This window comes from Somniosus microcephalus, chromosome 9 (assembly GCF_052327205.1).
Source record: "Somniosus microcephalus isolate GS21.2 chromosome 9, FLI_Smic_1.0, whole genome shotgun sequence".
Classification (NCBI taxonomy): domain Eukaryota; kingdom Metazoa; phylum Chordata; class Chondrichthyes; order Squaliformes; family Somniosidae; genus Somniosus; species Somniosus microcephalus.
The window spans coordinates 69,061,829-69,074,902 of NC_140995.1; the positions used below are offsets into that span (position 1 = coordinate 69,061,829).

Below are 13,074 nucleotides of genomic sequence, written 5' to 3' on the forward strand. Positions count from 1 at the left end.
GGGGGGGAACTATGTTTTACAGCTCATGTATACTGCAGTACCGGCAGTAACCACACCTGTATATAACACTGAGTAGTAATCTGTACAGATCAATTGCAGTGTGAGCCACGTTGAGTAAACACCTGTTGTACCGTTCTCCGCAGTCTGTGTCTTATTATACACGGACGCAACATTGGCGACGAGGCAGGTTCAAACCTACCTGCAACTCTGCATCACCTCCCGGGGATTTGTTCCTGGAGATCAGTGGATTGGAGGTCAAGGCCAGAGACTCGGGCGTCGACCACGGGCAACCGCCCAGTCATCCAGCAGAGACTCGAGAATTGCAGGGGAGGCTGTCGAGAGCCAGGCTTGGCTTTCCAGTCGAGGTGGTCCAGCGAAACGGGCTAGCAACAGGTAGTGCGCAGACCCTTCCCGGACAGCGGCGGGCTAGAGCCCGACCGAGCGGCACAGCAAAGGGCCGAGCAGCGTCGACGGGGGAGAGAGAGGGCAGAGCGCATAGGGCGCAGCCGGTGTTCAGGGGCCGAGCAGCGTCAGAGAGAGGCAGAGAGAGACGCGCAGAAACCCGCGAGGCGCCGCCATTGCCACGAGGACCGCCGAGAGCAGCGTTGGCAGCAGTGCAGGAGAAGCGCGCGAAACCTACAGGGCGCCGCCATTGCCACGAGAACCGCCGGGAGCGGCGTTGGCAGCAGCGGGGGAGGAAGGAAAGCGCGGGAGACGCCATTTTAAGCCATTGGGAGACGCCATTTTAAACCATACCCAAAATGCCGAAGAGTGGCAGTATCACCGCATTTGACAATGAAGTCGAAGATTGGACTACATATGTCGAACGAATAGAGGTGTACTGCAAGGCAAATGAGGTGTCAGATGACAAGAAAGCGTCGGTATTGTTAAATTTAATGGGTGCAAAGACGTATGGTTTATTACGAAATCTAGTAGCCCCAACGAAGCCAATGGAAAAGAGTTTTGAAGACCTAGTAACGATACTAAAGGAACATTTAAACCCCACACCGCTGCTGATAGCAGAAAGATTCAAGTTTCACAAACGGAACCAGCATAAGGATGAAAGCAATGCTGATTGTTTAACAGAACTGCGCAAACTATCGAAACACTGCCAGTTTGGAGCGGGACTGGCAGATACCTTAAGGGACAAGTTTGTGTGTGGGCTTCAAAGTGAAGGAACCCAGAAACGGCTTTTATCTGAAAAGGACCTTACGCTGGAAAAGGCTTTCAGCATTGCGGTATCATATGAAGCAGCAGCACGGGGCGCTGCAGAGATACAACAGAGATCGCAAGAATATGGCACAAACAAAATGTCATATGGAACAGAGAAGTGCTATCGCTGCGGCAGAACAACACACGACCAGAATGATTGCTGGTTCAAAGACAAAGTGTGCAGACAGTGTGGAAAAGTAGGACACATAGCACGAGTCTGCAGGTCGGGAAAGAAAACCAGCAATAAGAAACCTACCAAAGGAAAGTACAAGAAGGTACATAAGATGACGGAGAATAGTTCAGACGAACAAAAGAGTGATAACGACTTCGAAAGCAGGGAACTGAGTTGTCTGAAACTACATAATGTGATCACAACGGAGGATCACCGAACCATTTGGGTCACTCTCAAGATAGCAGGAGTCCAGGTAAAGATGGAATTGGACACAGGATCAGCCCTAACAGTCATAAACCGACGGGACTACGAGCGGCTATTCTCACACATACCCTTGAGAGACACAAAAATTATTTTGAAGACGTACACGGGGCAAAAAGTCTACCTCAAAGGAAAAATAAGGGTGACCGTTATATATAACGGTAAGGAAACACCAAAACTAGACCTGTATGTATTGCAAGATGGAGGACCACCATTACTGGGACGTGAATGGATCTGGAAAATACAACTGGATTGGCATTCCATACAGGCACTGACTGTGGCTGACAAAAAGGATGACGACGTCACACCTGGGCGACTGTCAAAGATCCTAACTGACGCGAAAGAAGTGTTCCAGCAAGGACTCGGAACACTAAAAGGCATGACAGCAACGATTAAAATTGAAGAAAACGCAAGCCCAAAATTTTTTAAGGCCAGACCGCTCCCTTATGCGATCCACCCAGCTGTCGAAGCAGAGCTGGAGAGTCTGGAATGTTCAGGTATACTGTCCAAGGTAGACTGGAGCGAGTGGGCTACACCCATCGTCCCTGTGATGAAAAAGTCGTTGAGCAGCACGCCTGAGGAACCAAGGAAAGTTCGCATCTGTGGGGACTTTAAGGTAACAGTGAACCCGGTCCTTCACACCGTACAATATCCACTTCCGCGGATTGAAGATATTTTCACCTCGCTATCTGGAGGGAAACGCTTCACTAAGATTGATCTGGCCCAGGCGTATCTGCAAATGGAGGTAGAAGAAGCATCAAAAAAATACCTCACAATCAACACCCATAAAGGTCTCTGATGCGCCTCAATAACTTCAAGGCTCAAAGTTAACTGGATAAAACAAGGCTTTTATTAGCAAAGAAAGATGCCTGTGTCTTCACCTAGCTTCACCTAGCATTCTGCTGTTCTGCTGCAAGACAAGCCTGGGCTTGTCTTAAGTAGGGCCAGGTATGGGCGGAGCCGACACACCCAATGGGGAGAAAGGGGGCGGTGCACTATATACAATACAAGGTAAAACACAGGAGCAGGCAATACAAACACAGGAGCAGGCAATACAATATATGTAGTTAAATACAGAGTCTGATGAATGACATATTTCATCACATTCACCCCTTCTACAGATTTAGTATGTCCGGGGGTGTGATAGTCCTCTGTGACCGACGTAACGGTTGCGGTGCCGCGGGTGCCGGCTGGGTGTCCCAGGTGGCCTCCTGGGTCTCTGCCGGGGGCGCCACCGGGGTTGTTGAAGGAGTAGGTGGTGGGGGTACCATTGGCTGGTGTTCTTCCGGGGGTGATGAAAGAATAGTGGGTGGAGTGGGTGGGTAATAGTTGTTGTGGTTGTTGTCATTGTTGCTGTTGTAGTCATTGTCGCTGTTGTTACCGGCTGGGGCGAGGTCTTTTATGGACACAGTGTCCTCCCGTCCGTCGGCGTGCTGGACATACGCATATTGTGGGTTGGCGTGGAGCAGGTGCACTGGCTCCACGAGAGGGTCCGTCTTGTGGCCCCTCACATGCTTCCGCAAAAGTACCGGACCTGGGGTGGAGAGCCATGACGGTATGGATACGCCTGAGGTGGATTTCCGGGGAAACACAAACATTAGCTCATGAGGCGTGGCATTAGTGGCGGTACACAATAGTGACCGTATTGAGTGGAGCACATCTGAGAGGACTTCCTGCCAGCGGGAGATAGGGAGGCCCTTGGTCCTTGGAGTTAGAGTGACTGCCCTCCATACTGTCCCGTTCTCTCGCTCCACCTGACCGTTACCCCGGGGGTTGTGGCTGGTGGTACGGCTCGTGGCAATCCCCCTGGACAGCATGTACTGGCGTAGCTCTTCACTCATGAAGGACGCCCTCCTATCCGTGTGGATATAGCTTGGCATTCCGAACAGGCAGAACAGGCTGTTGAGGCATTTAATGACCATGGCGCTGGTCATGTCTGGGCAGGGGAAGGCGAATGGGAAACGGGAGTATTCGTCCACAATGTTCAGGAAGTAAACATTGCGGTCGACGGACGGGAGGGGGCCCTTGAAATCTAAGCTAAGCCGCTCAAAGGGCCGTGTAGCTTTGATTAGGTGGGCTCTATCAGGGCAGTAGAACCGAGGCTTGCACTCAGCGCAAGTGCGGCAGTTCCTGGTCAGAGACCGGACTTCCTCAATCGAGTAGGGTAAGTTGCGGGACTTTATGAAGTGGAACAGCCGTGTGACCCCTGGGTGGCAGAGGTCGTTGTGGAGGGCCTGTAGCCGATCCCCGGTGGCGTTGGCACACATCCCTCGTGAGAGGGCGTCGGGGGATTCGTTAAGGGCCCCCGGCCGGTATATGATGTCGTACTCGAAGGTGGAGAGCTCGATCCGCCACCTAAGAATCTTATCATTTTTAATCTTCCCCCTCTGTTTATTATTGAACATAAATGCTACCGACCGCTGGTCGGTAAGTAGGCTGAAGCGTTTGCCGGCTAGGTAGTGCCGCCAGTGGCGCACTGCCTCCACGATGGCTTGGGCCTCCTTTTCCACAGAGGAGTGTCTGATCTCGGGCCCCTGGAGGGTCCTCGAGAAGAAAGCTACGGGCCGCCCCACCTGGTTGAGGGTGGCCGCCAAGGCAAAGTCAGACGCATCACTTTCCACTTGAAAGGGAGCGTTCTCGTCCACTGCCTGTAGCGTGGCCCGCTCAATATCCTGCTTAATGCTTTTGAAGGCAGTATGGGCCTCAGCAGAGAGCGGGAAAGAGGATGCTTTCAAGAGGGGGCGGGCTTTATCGGAGTAGTTAGGGACCCATTGGGCATAATACGAGAATAACCCCAGGCACCTTTTCAGGGCTTTGGGAGTGTTGGGCAGGGGCAGCTCCCGTAGGGGGCGCAATCGGTCGGGGTCTGGTCCGATTTCCCCATTCTCCACCACGCTGCCTAGTATGCAGAGGCGCGTGGTGTTGAAAACACACTTGTCCTCGTTGTAAGTGAGGTTGAGTTTTTGTGCGGTTTTCAGAAACCTCGCGAGGTTTGAGTCGTGGTCCTGTTGGTTGTGGCCGCAGATGGTGACGTTGTCGAGATAGGGGAAGGTTGCCTGCAAGTGGTGGTCATCGACCATGTGGTCCATCTCCCTCTGAAAGACCGAGACCCCATTCGTCACCCCAAAGGGGACTCTGAGGAACTGGTAGAGGCGTCCGTTTGCCTCGAAGGCAGTGTACGAACGGTCCTCTGGTCTGATAGGGAGCTGGTGGTACGCTGACTTGAGGTCGATAGTGGAGAACACCCGGTATTGGGCGATTTGGTTCACCATCTCGGATATGCGGGGTAGCGGGTAGGCGTCTAGTTGGGTATAGATGTTGACTGTTTGACTATAGTCAATCACCATCCGCTTCTTCTCGCTACCCCTCACCACCACCACTTGGGCGCGCCACGGGCTGTTGCTGCGTTCAATAATGCGCTCCCTCAGGAGCCTGTCTACCTCGGTCGCGATAAACCGCCTGTCCTCCCAGCTGTACCTCCTGCTTTTGGTCGCTATTGGCCGGCAGTTAGGGGTAAGGTTCGCGAATAGCGAAGGCGGCTTTACCTTCAGGGTAGCCAAACCGCACACTGTGAGGGGCGGCTGGGTCCCACCGAAATTGAGCGAGATGCTTTGGTGGTGGCACTGAAAATCCAGGCCCAAGATCACGCTCACACATAAATCCTTCATAATTAACAGTTTAAAATTATTATATACAGTGCCTTTAACGGACAATCGTACCGCGCAGTAACCCGCAATAGTCGATATCTGGGTTTTGTCAGCCATAGAGATCGTGCCCTGAGTAGGGACTATAGTTAGAGAGAGTCATTGTACCAGACCAGGGTGAATGAAGCTCTCCGTGCTCCCGCTGTCAATTAAACATTTAACCTTGCACCCGTTTACCTCGATGTCCACCATCGATTTGGATAGTGGGTGCGGTCTGGACTGGTCCACTGTGATCGACGCCACTGTAGGGCCCTGATCGGGACAAGATGGTGGGCCACACGAGGCCGGGTAAGATGGCGTCCACGATGTCTGCTCGCGAGATGGCGAACCCCACGAGGTCGGACAAGATGGCGTCCCAGATGGCCGCTCCCACGGCGCGCACACGGCAGTGGCGGGTTTGCCTGCGGGGTTCCCTTTGCACACCTTCCCAAAGTGCCCCTTCTTACCGCACTTATAGCAGGTGGTGCCTTTCGCCGGGCACAGGTTCCTGGTGTGCTTCGGCTGCCCGCAGAAGTAGCATTTGGGGCCCCGATGCGTCACGGCGGTCGTAGGGCTTCTGGGGGGAGAGCAGGGCCCCGGTGTTGGGCTACCGGGCGGGGAAGATGTCTTCCAACATGGCGGCGCCCTTGGTGCATACGAGGCGGCGTGGGCCGCGTGGCCTGAGGAGTAGGAGTCAGAGTTCTTTTGAGCCACATCCAGCGATCGCGCTGTGTCCACAGCCTGTGTCAGATCTAGGCCCGTTTTCTCTAGCAGTCTCTGCCGGATGTAATTAGAGCTAAGGCCTGCGATAAAGGCATCCCGAATAAGCTCGTCTGTGTATACCGTGGCTTTCACGTCTTTGCATTTGCAGTCTTTGCCAAGCACTTTTAGGGTGACTAGAAAGTCCTCTAGCGACTCTCTGGGTCGCTGTGTGCAGGTAGCAAGCAGATGCCTGGTGTACACCTCGTTGGTAGGCCGCTGATAGTGGGCCTTTAGAATGTTGCAGGCATCCAGGTAGGTGGCGGCGTCTTGGATGAGTGGAAAAACCCGGTGGCTTACCCGATTCTGCAGGATCCCGAGTTTCACATCTCCGGTGGCTTTAGAGGCTGTGACGGCTTCGGAGTTGGCCATAAAAAATTCCAAGCACTGGAACCAGTGTCCAAACCGTGCCGATGCATCCGAAGCATGCGGGTCCAAATCCAAGCGTTCCGGTTTCAAAAGTTGATCCATCGTTGAAGGTTTGCTAATAAAATTGATGCGCCTCAATAACTTCAAGGCTCAAAGTTAACTGGATAAAACAAGGCTTTTATTAGCAAAGAAAGATGCCTGTGGCTTCACCTAGCATTCTGCTGCTCTGCTGCAAGACAAGCCTGGGCTTGTCTTAAGTAGGGCCAGGTATGGGCGGAGCCGACACACCCAATGGGGAGAAAGGGGGCGGTGCACTATATACAAGGTAAAACACAGGAGCAGGCAATACAAACACAGGAGCAGGCAATACAATATATGTAGTTAAATACAGGGTCTGATGAATGACATATTTCATCACAGTCTCTACCAATACAACCGGCTGGTATTCGGGGTAGCATCAGCTCCGGCTATTTGGCAGGGGGCAATGGAACAAGTCCTGCAAGGGATCCCAGTGACCCAGTGTTATTTGGACGACATCCTGGTCACGGGCGAAAATGACAGTGATCACCTTGCCAACCTGGAGCAGGTGCTCACTAGATTGCAGGAATATGGGCTCCGAGCTAACCGCCCCAAATGCGAGTTTTTTAGAAAACAAATCTCGTATTGTGGCCACGTTATCGATAAAGAGGGGTTACATAAGTCCCCAGAGAAGATTGAGGCAGTAGTCAAGGCTCCAGCACCGGAAAATGTGTCACAACTGAGGTCGTTCCTCGGGCTGGTAAACTACTACCATAAGTTCTTGCCAAATTTGTCTACAATACTACACCCACTGAACACCCTACTGCAAACTGGGGTGCCATGGAAGTGGAGTGACGAATGTAGACGAGCTTTCCAGAAGAGCAAAACACTAATCACATCGAAAGAGGTATTGGCCCATTACAACCCGGCATTACCAATTTGGTTGGCATGTGATGCGTCACCCTACGGCATTGGAGTGGTGCTGTCGCACAAATTCTCGGACAGCTCAGAGAGGCCAATAGCCTTTGCGTCACGATCACTAACCTCAGCCGAGCGTAACTACGCCCAGATTGACAGGGAGGCCCTCAGCCTAGTGTGGGGAGTGAAAAAGTTCAATCACTATCTGCACGGGCAGAAATTCACCTTGCTGACTGATCACCAGCCTCTTGTCTCCATTTTTAATCCGAAGAAGGGCGTTCCAGTGATGAATGCGCAACGACTACAAAGATGGTCACTTTTTCTAGGGGCGCACCACTATGAGATTGAATATAAGGGCACGAAACAGCATGGAAATGCTGATGGGCTATCACACCTGCCACTGCCTACTGCGGAGGAAGCACCAGCAGTGGATCCTGTCGAAATATTCCATTCGACTATAGTTGAATACCTACCGGTAACTAACGCTTGTATCGAAAAGGAAACCCGAAATGTCTCGGGTATATGATTTGACGGTGAAGGGATGGCCAGCACATGGCGACTCACTGTTGCCAGCATTCTCGACAAGGAGAGAACAGCTGTCAGTGTGCCGGGGGACCTTGATGTGTGGATTCCAAGTGGTAATTCCACCCAAGTTAAGGGATAGAGTGCTCAATGAGCTTCATGAGGGTCATCTGGGAGGGGTAAAAATGAAAAGCCTAGCCAGGGCTTATGTGTGGTGGCCGGGAATCGATAAACAAATCGAGGACCTGACCAAGAGCTGCTCAGGATGCCAGAAAGTCCAAAATGCACCACCACAGGCCCCTCTACACCCATGGGAGTGGCCCTCATCTCCATGGCAACGGGTGCATATTGATTTTGCTGGTCCATTCATGGACTCAATGTTTTTAATAGCCGTGGATGCGCACTCGAAATGGCCTGAGGTCATCAAAATGTCCTCCACCACCACGGAGAAAACTATTGCAGTCCTACGGACCATTTTTGCCAGGAATGGCTTGCCAGAACAGATTTGCTCCGACAACGGACCACAGTTTGTGTCCGAGGAGTTCCGGAGGTTCTTGAAAAAGAATGGGGTAAGGCATTACACATCCGCCCCGTATCATCCAGCCACAAATGGATTGGCTGAGAGGTTCGTACAAACCTTTAAGAAGGCAATAAAGGCTATGTACAATGACAACATTCCGCTGCAGCACAAGGTGGACAATTTCCTGTTCGCCTACCGGAATGCGACACATGCAGTCACCAACCAGGCCCCAGCCATGATGTTCTTTAACCAAAGGTTAAGATCTCGTCTGGATTTGCTCAGACCAAATGTACGAAGAGATGTTGAGAGTAAGCAATTCCAGCACATCTATGAGAAGCCAACAAGGAGCTTCAATGTAGGGCAACCAGTCTTGGCCCGCGACTACCGAACAGAAAAATGGCAGCCAAGAACGATATGCACACGGCAGGGCCCACTAATGTACACAGTGGACGTTGGGGAGAGCATCGTGAGATGCCATGCTGACCAGATCCTAGAGTCACAGGAACATGTCAACCCCATTACTCGCCCATACGTACCTGGTGATGAACCCGACGTACAGGTCGCATCTACCCCAGAAACAGTAGCATCGGAAGCTGATGAACCAACCGACGACAGGGGGCCAGAATCGCCTCCGCACCAAGAGCAAGACACTCGGGAAAGGTGCTATCCAGAAAGGATCAGGAAGCCTCCCCAAAGACTGAATATATAAATAGACTATTTTCAGCTAATGTTGCATGTTAAAAGTGTTAATTGTAATTAGTTTGATATTTAATTGTTAAATGAGTGTTATGGTACTGTTAATCTAAAAGGGGAGGAATTGTAATGTATATACCTTTAAGGAGGGAACTATGTTTTACAGCTCATGTATACTGCCGTACCGGCAGTGACCACACCTGTATATAACACTGAGTAGTAATCTGTACAGATCAGTTGCAGTGTGAGCCACGTTGAGTAAACACCTGTTGTACCGTCCTCCGCAGTCTGTGTCTTATTATACACGGACGCAACATCCACCACTGGGGTTTTTCTCACCACACGTCTGGGTCTGTTGTAGACTCATTGATAGAGATTGATTGTTATGATTAGTCAACAATCCATTATCGTTGTATCGTGCGTCTACCAGGATGGTAGAAGGGGAACTAGATGGACCCTGGTCTTTTTATCGTCGAGCAATTCCCATGTTAATCTGAAATATAGCATCTCTCTCTCTGTGATATCTTGTCCACCTATGGGACCAGAGTGTGATAAGTATCCTGCACACCTTTCCAATGTGTAGCTTAAGAAAGGATTAATTGTTATTCCTGTGGTACACTAACCCATTCACTGGAGGCATGGAATGGCCACGGAAATTGGCTTGTTGCTATGAGCATTAGTAAATAAGTGATCAGTTCCTTCTTTTTCTCTATTCATTCTTGGGATGTTGGCATCATTGACAAGGCCAGCATTTATTGCCTATCCCTCGTTGCCCTCAGAAGGTGGTGGTGGGTCTGCTTATTGAACCACTGCAGTCCTTGTGGTGAAAGTGCTCCCAGTGTTAGGATTCTTTGTCGCAGTTTTGATACAACGGAGGGGCTTGCTAGGCCACTTCAGAGAGTAGTTAAGAGTCAATCACATTGGTGTGGGACTGGAGTCACTTATGAACCAGACCGGGTTACGACGGTAGGTGTCCTTCCCTGAAGGACAACAGTGAACCAGTTGGATTTTTACGAAACCGGACACCTTCATGGCCACTTTTTCCTGATACTGGCTTTTTAAAAACTGAATTCAAATTCTCAAACTGCCCATGGTGGGATTTGAACTCTCAGTCTCTGGATTAGCCGAGGCCTCTGGATTACTAGGCCATTAACATAACCACGACACTACTGTACCCGGCACAACTGGCGAACAAGGTTCCCTGCTGGCACTCAAAAATATGCATGCATGTCCCTGGTTAGTTGAAAGCTCAAACCAATTGGCACTGAACTTCCAAGAGAATTTACATGATGCACTCAGCAACAACTTGTATTTATAGAGCGTCTTTAACATAGTGATACATCAAGGTGCTTCACAGGAGCGTTACCAGACAAAATTTGACACCGAGTCACATAAGGAGATATTAGGGCAGGTGACCAAAAGCTTGGTCAAAGAGGTAGGTTTTAAGGAGCATCTTAAAAGAAGGAAAGAGAGGTAGAGAGGCCAAGTAGTTTAGGGAGGGAATTCCAGCTGAAAGCACGGCTGCCAATGGTAGAGCGATGAAAATAGTGGATGCACAATAGGCCAGAATTGGAAGAGCGCGGAGATCTCAGCAGGTTATAGACCTGAAGGAGGTTACAGAGATCTCGGAGGGCTGGAGGAGGTTAGAGAGATCTTGGAGGGTTGTAGGACTGGAGGAGGTTAGAGAGATAGGGAGGGGGAGAGGCCATGGAGGGGTTCTTGGTCTGGAGTCATGCATTGTGCAGACAAGGTTAAAGAAATATATTCCTAAATTACTTACACGATGTTGTGAGGGGGTCCGCTTTGAGAGTTTTCCCAATTCAAGTTCTCTCTAATTCTACCTGCATACAATTGAAGTTCCTCCACATATTTGTGTGGAGCATCAGAATTTGCTGGCACTGATGTCGCCATTTTCTTCTACGGGCTGTAAAAAAATAAAATTCTCAATTTAAAGCATACATGATATATCATGAGGTAATAAACAATCTATTAATTAACAAAACAGCGCAGATTCACCAGTATGATACCAGGACTAAAAGGGTTAAATTATGAGGACACGTTGCACAGTCTAGGCTCGTCTTCCCTCGAGTACAGAAGATTAAGGGGTGATCTAATTGAGGTGTTAAAGATGATTAAAGGATTTAATAGGATAGAGAGAAACTATTTCCTCTGGTGGGAGAGTCCTTAAAATGAGACCTCGGTCGTTCAGGGGTGATGTCAGGAAGCACCTCTTCACACAAAGGATGGTGGAAATCTGGAACTCTCTCCCCCAGAAAGCTGTTGAGGCTGGGGGGGTCAATTGAAAATTTCAAAATTGAGATTGATAGATTTTTGTTGGGTAAGGGCATTAAGGGTTATGGAACCAAGACGGGTAGATGGAGTTAAGATACAGATCAGCCATGATTTAACTGAATGGTAGAACAGGCTCGAGGGGCTGAATGGCCTCCTCTTGTTCCTCTTTTCCTATCCTTTCAATGTTTTTTTTCAGTCTAGGTTTTACATCAAGCGCAGGTTCGAAGAAAGAAGAAAGAGCCTTTATGGTCGCTGTTCGTCATATTTTCGGGATGTCCCAATGTACTTCACAATCAGTGAGATACTTTTGAAGTGTTGTTACGTATACAAACAGGGCAGCCAATCTGTGCACAGTAAGGTCCCACAAACAGCAATGAGATGAAGAACTAGCTAACCTGCTTTTGGTGGCGTTGGTTGAGGAAGGACCCCAGAGGAGATGTCTACACGCCAACCTGAACAGGCAGCCGGAGCCTCAGCTGAACCACTCACAGCCAACAACGCAGCGCTCCCTCAGTACTGTCAGCCTAGGTTATGTGCTCAAGTCTTGGACTTGGACCTAAAATCTTCTGACTCAGACAAGAGTGCTATTAACTGAGCCAAGGCTGACACCACACAAGTCAAATTGTTACCTTCTTCCTAGAGAAGCTAGTGGGGGTGGGGGGGACAATTTTCAGTGTTATCTCCTCACTTCTCCCTCCTTTCAGGGCCAATAAAGTAAGCACATTTAAAAATAAATGACACTATTATCTGACAATGTGTATTGCATTCCCTCATCCAAGGGGACCCAGGGTTTTAGATTCCCAGAAACAACATGGAGAGTCTCAGTTCAAATCAGTTACCTGACCCGTTGGCTTGTAACTCAGCTTAACAAGGCTCCCACAAATGTTCTCTGTGCACAGCATTCTCTAGGACAGGGGTTTTCAACTGGGGGTCAAAGGTTTTAAGGGATCTGCCAAAAAAGTAAATTATCGTGTATGTTTATTACATGCTGAAAGCGTAGAAATTAACATGTCCTCAGGTTATGTAATACGTTCTCGAAGGTGTAATAGAGCAATTTCAGAGGAGCAAGATGAATTACAAAGAACAGGAATAATCATTGCTAACGCACAGATATGGATACATTTTTAATGTGACCATGAGCTTCAAAACAAGAAAACCCACAGACCGATGATACAGAACTTCCTTCATCAAGTTCAACCGCAAGGGCTGAAGAACATCGAGGAGGTGGAGAGGTGAATAAAAAACTTAAAGCCGCCATTAACCCTGCAAAATTAAGGAAATACGAAGACAGCTACTTAAATCTTGGTTTTATTTGTACTGGAAGTGGAGATATACCTCAAACGCAGTGTGTAATTTGTACACAAGTATTGTCCAATGAATCTTTGAAACCCGCCAAATTAGAGAGATATTAAATTACTAAGCTTGAAATATAAAAGGACAAGCAACATTTGTTTTGTGAGCGAAAGGCTAAGGAACTGCTCAGTACTAAGGCAGTAATGATAAAAATCTTGTAGTCTCATCCTACTTAGTGGCGCAGAAAATTGGTAAAGCAAAAAAAAAAAAATCGTGTACGACTGCTGAGGAGTTGATAATGCCACGTGCCACTGAAATCGTAAAGGAAATGTTTGGAGAGCAGAAGACCAAGGAACTCGAAT

At 49.4% G+C, this 13,074-nt stretch overlaps 1 protein-coding gene across 1 annotated transcript in view; it reads right to left on the reverse strand.

Annotated features, from left to right (window-relative positions):
- Positions 1-13,074, reverse strand: part of LOC147112453 (interferon-induced, double-stranded RNA-activated protein kinase-like) — an 85,693-nt gene that overhangs the window by 57,394 nt on the left and 15,225 nt on the right. The window contains exon 2 of the mRNA XM_085996728.1: positions 10,908-11,051. Coding sequence (XP_085852854.1) covers positions 10,908-11,038 — 131 coding nt within the window. The 5' untranslated portion in view covers positions 11,039-11,051. The remainder of the gene's footprint in view (positions 1-10,907; positions 11,052-13,074) is intronic.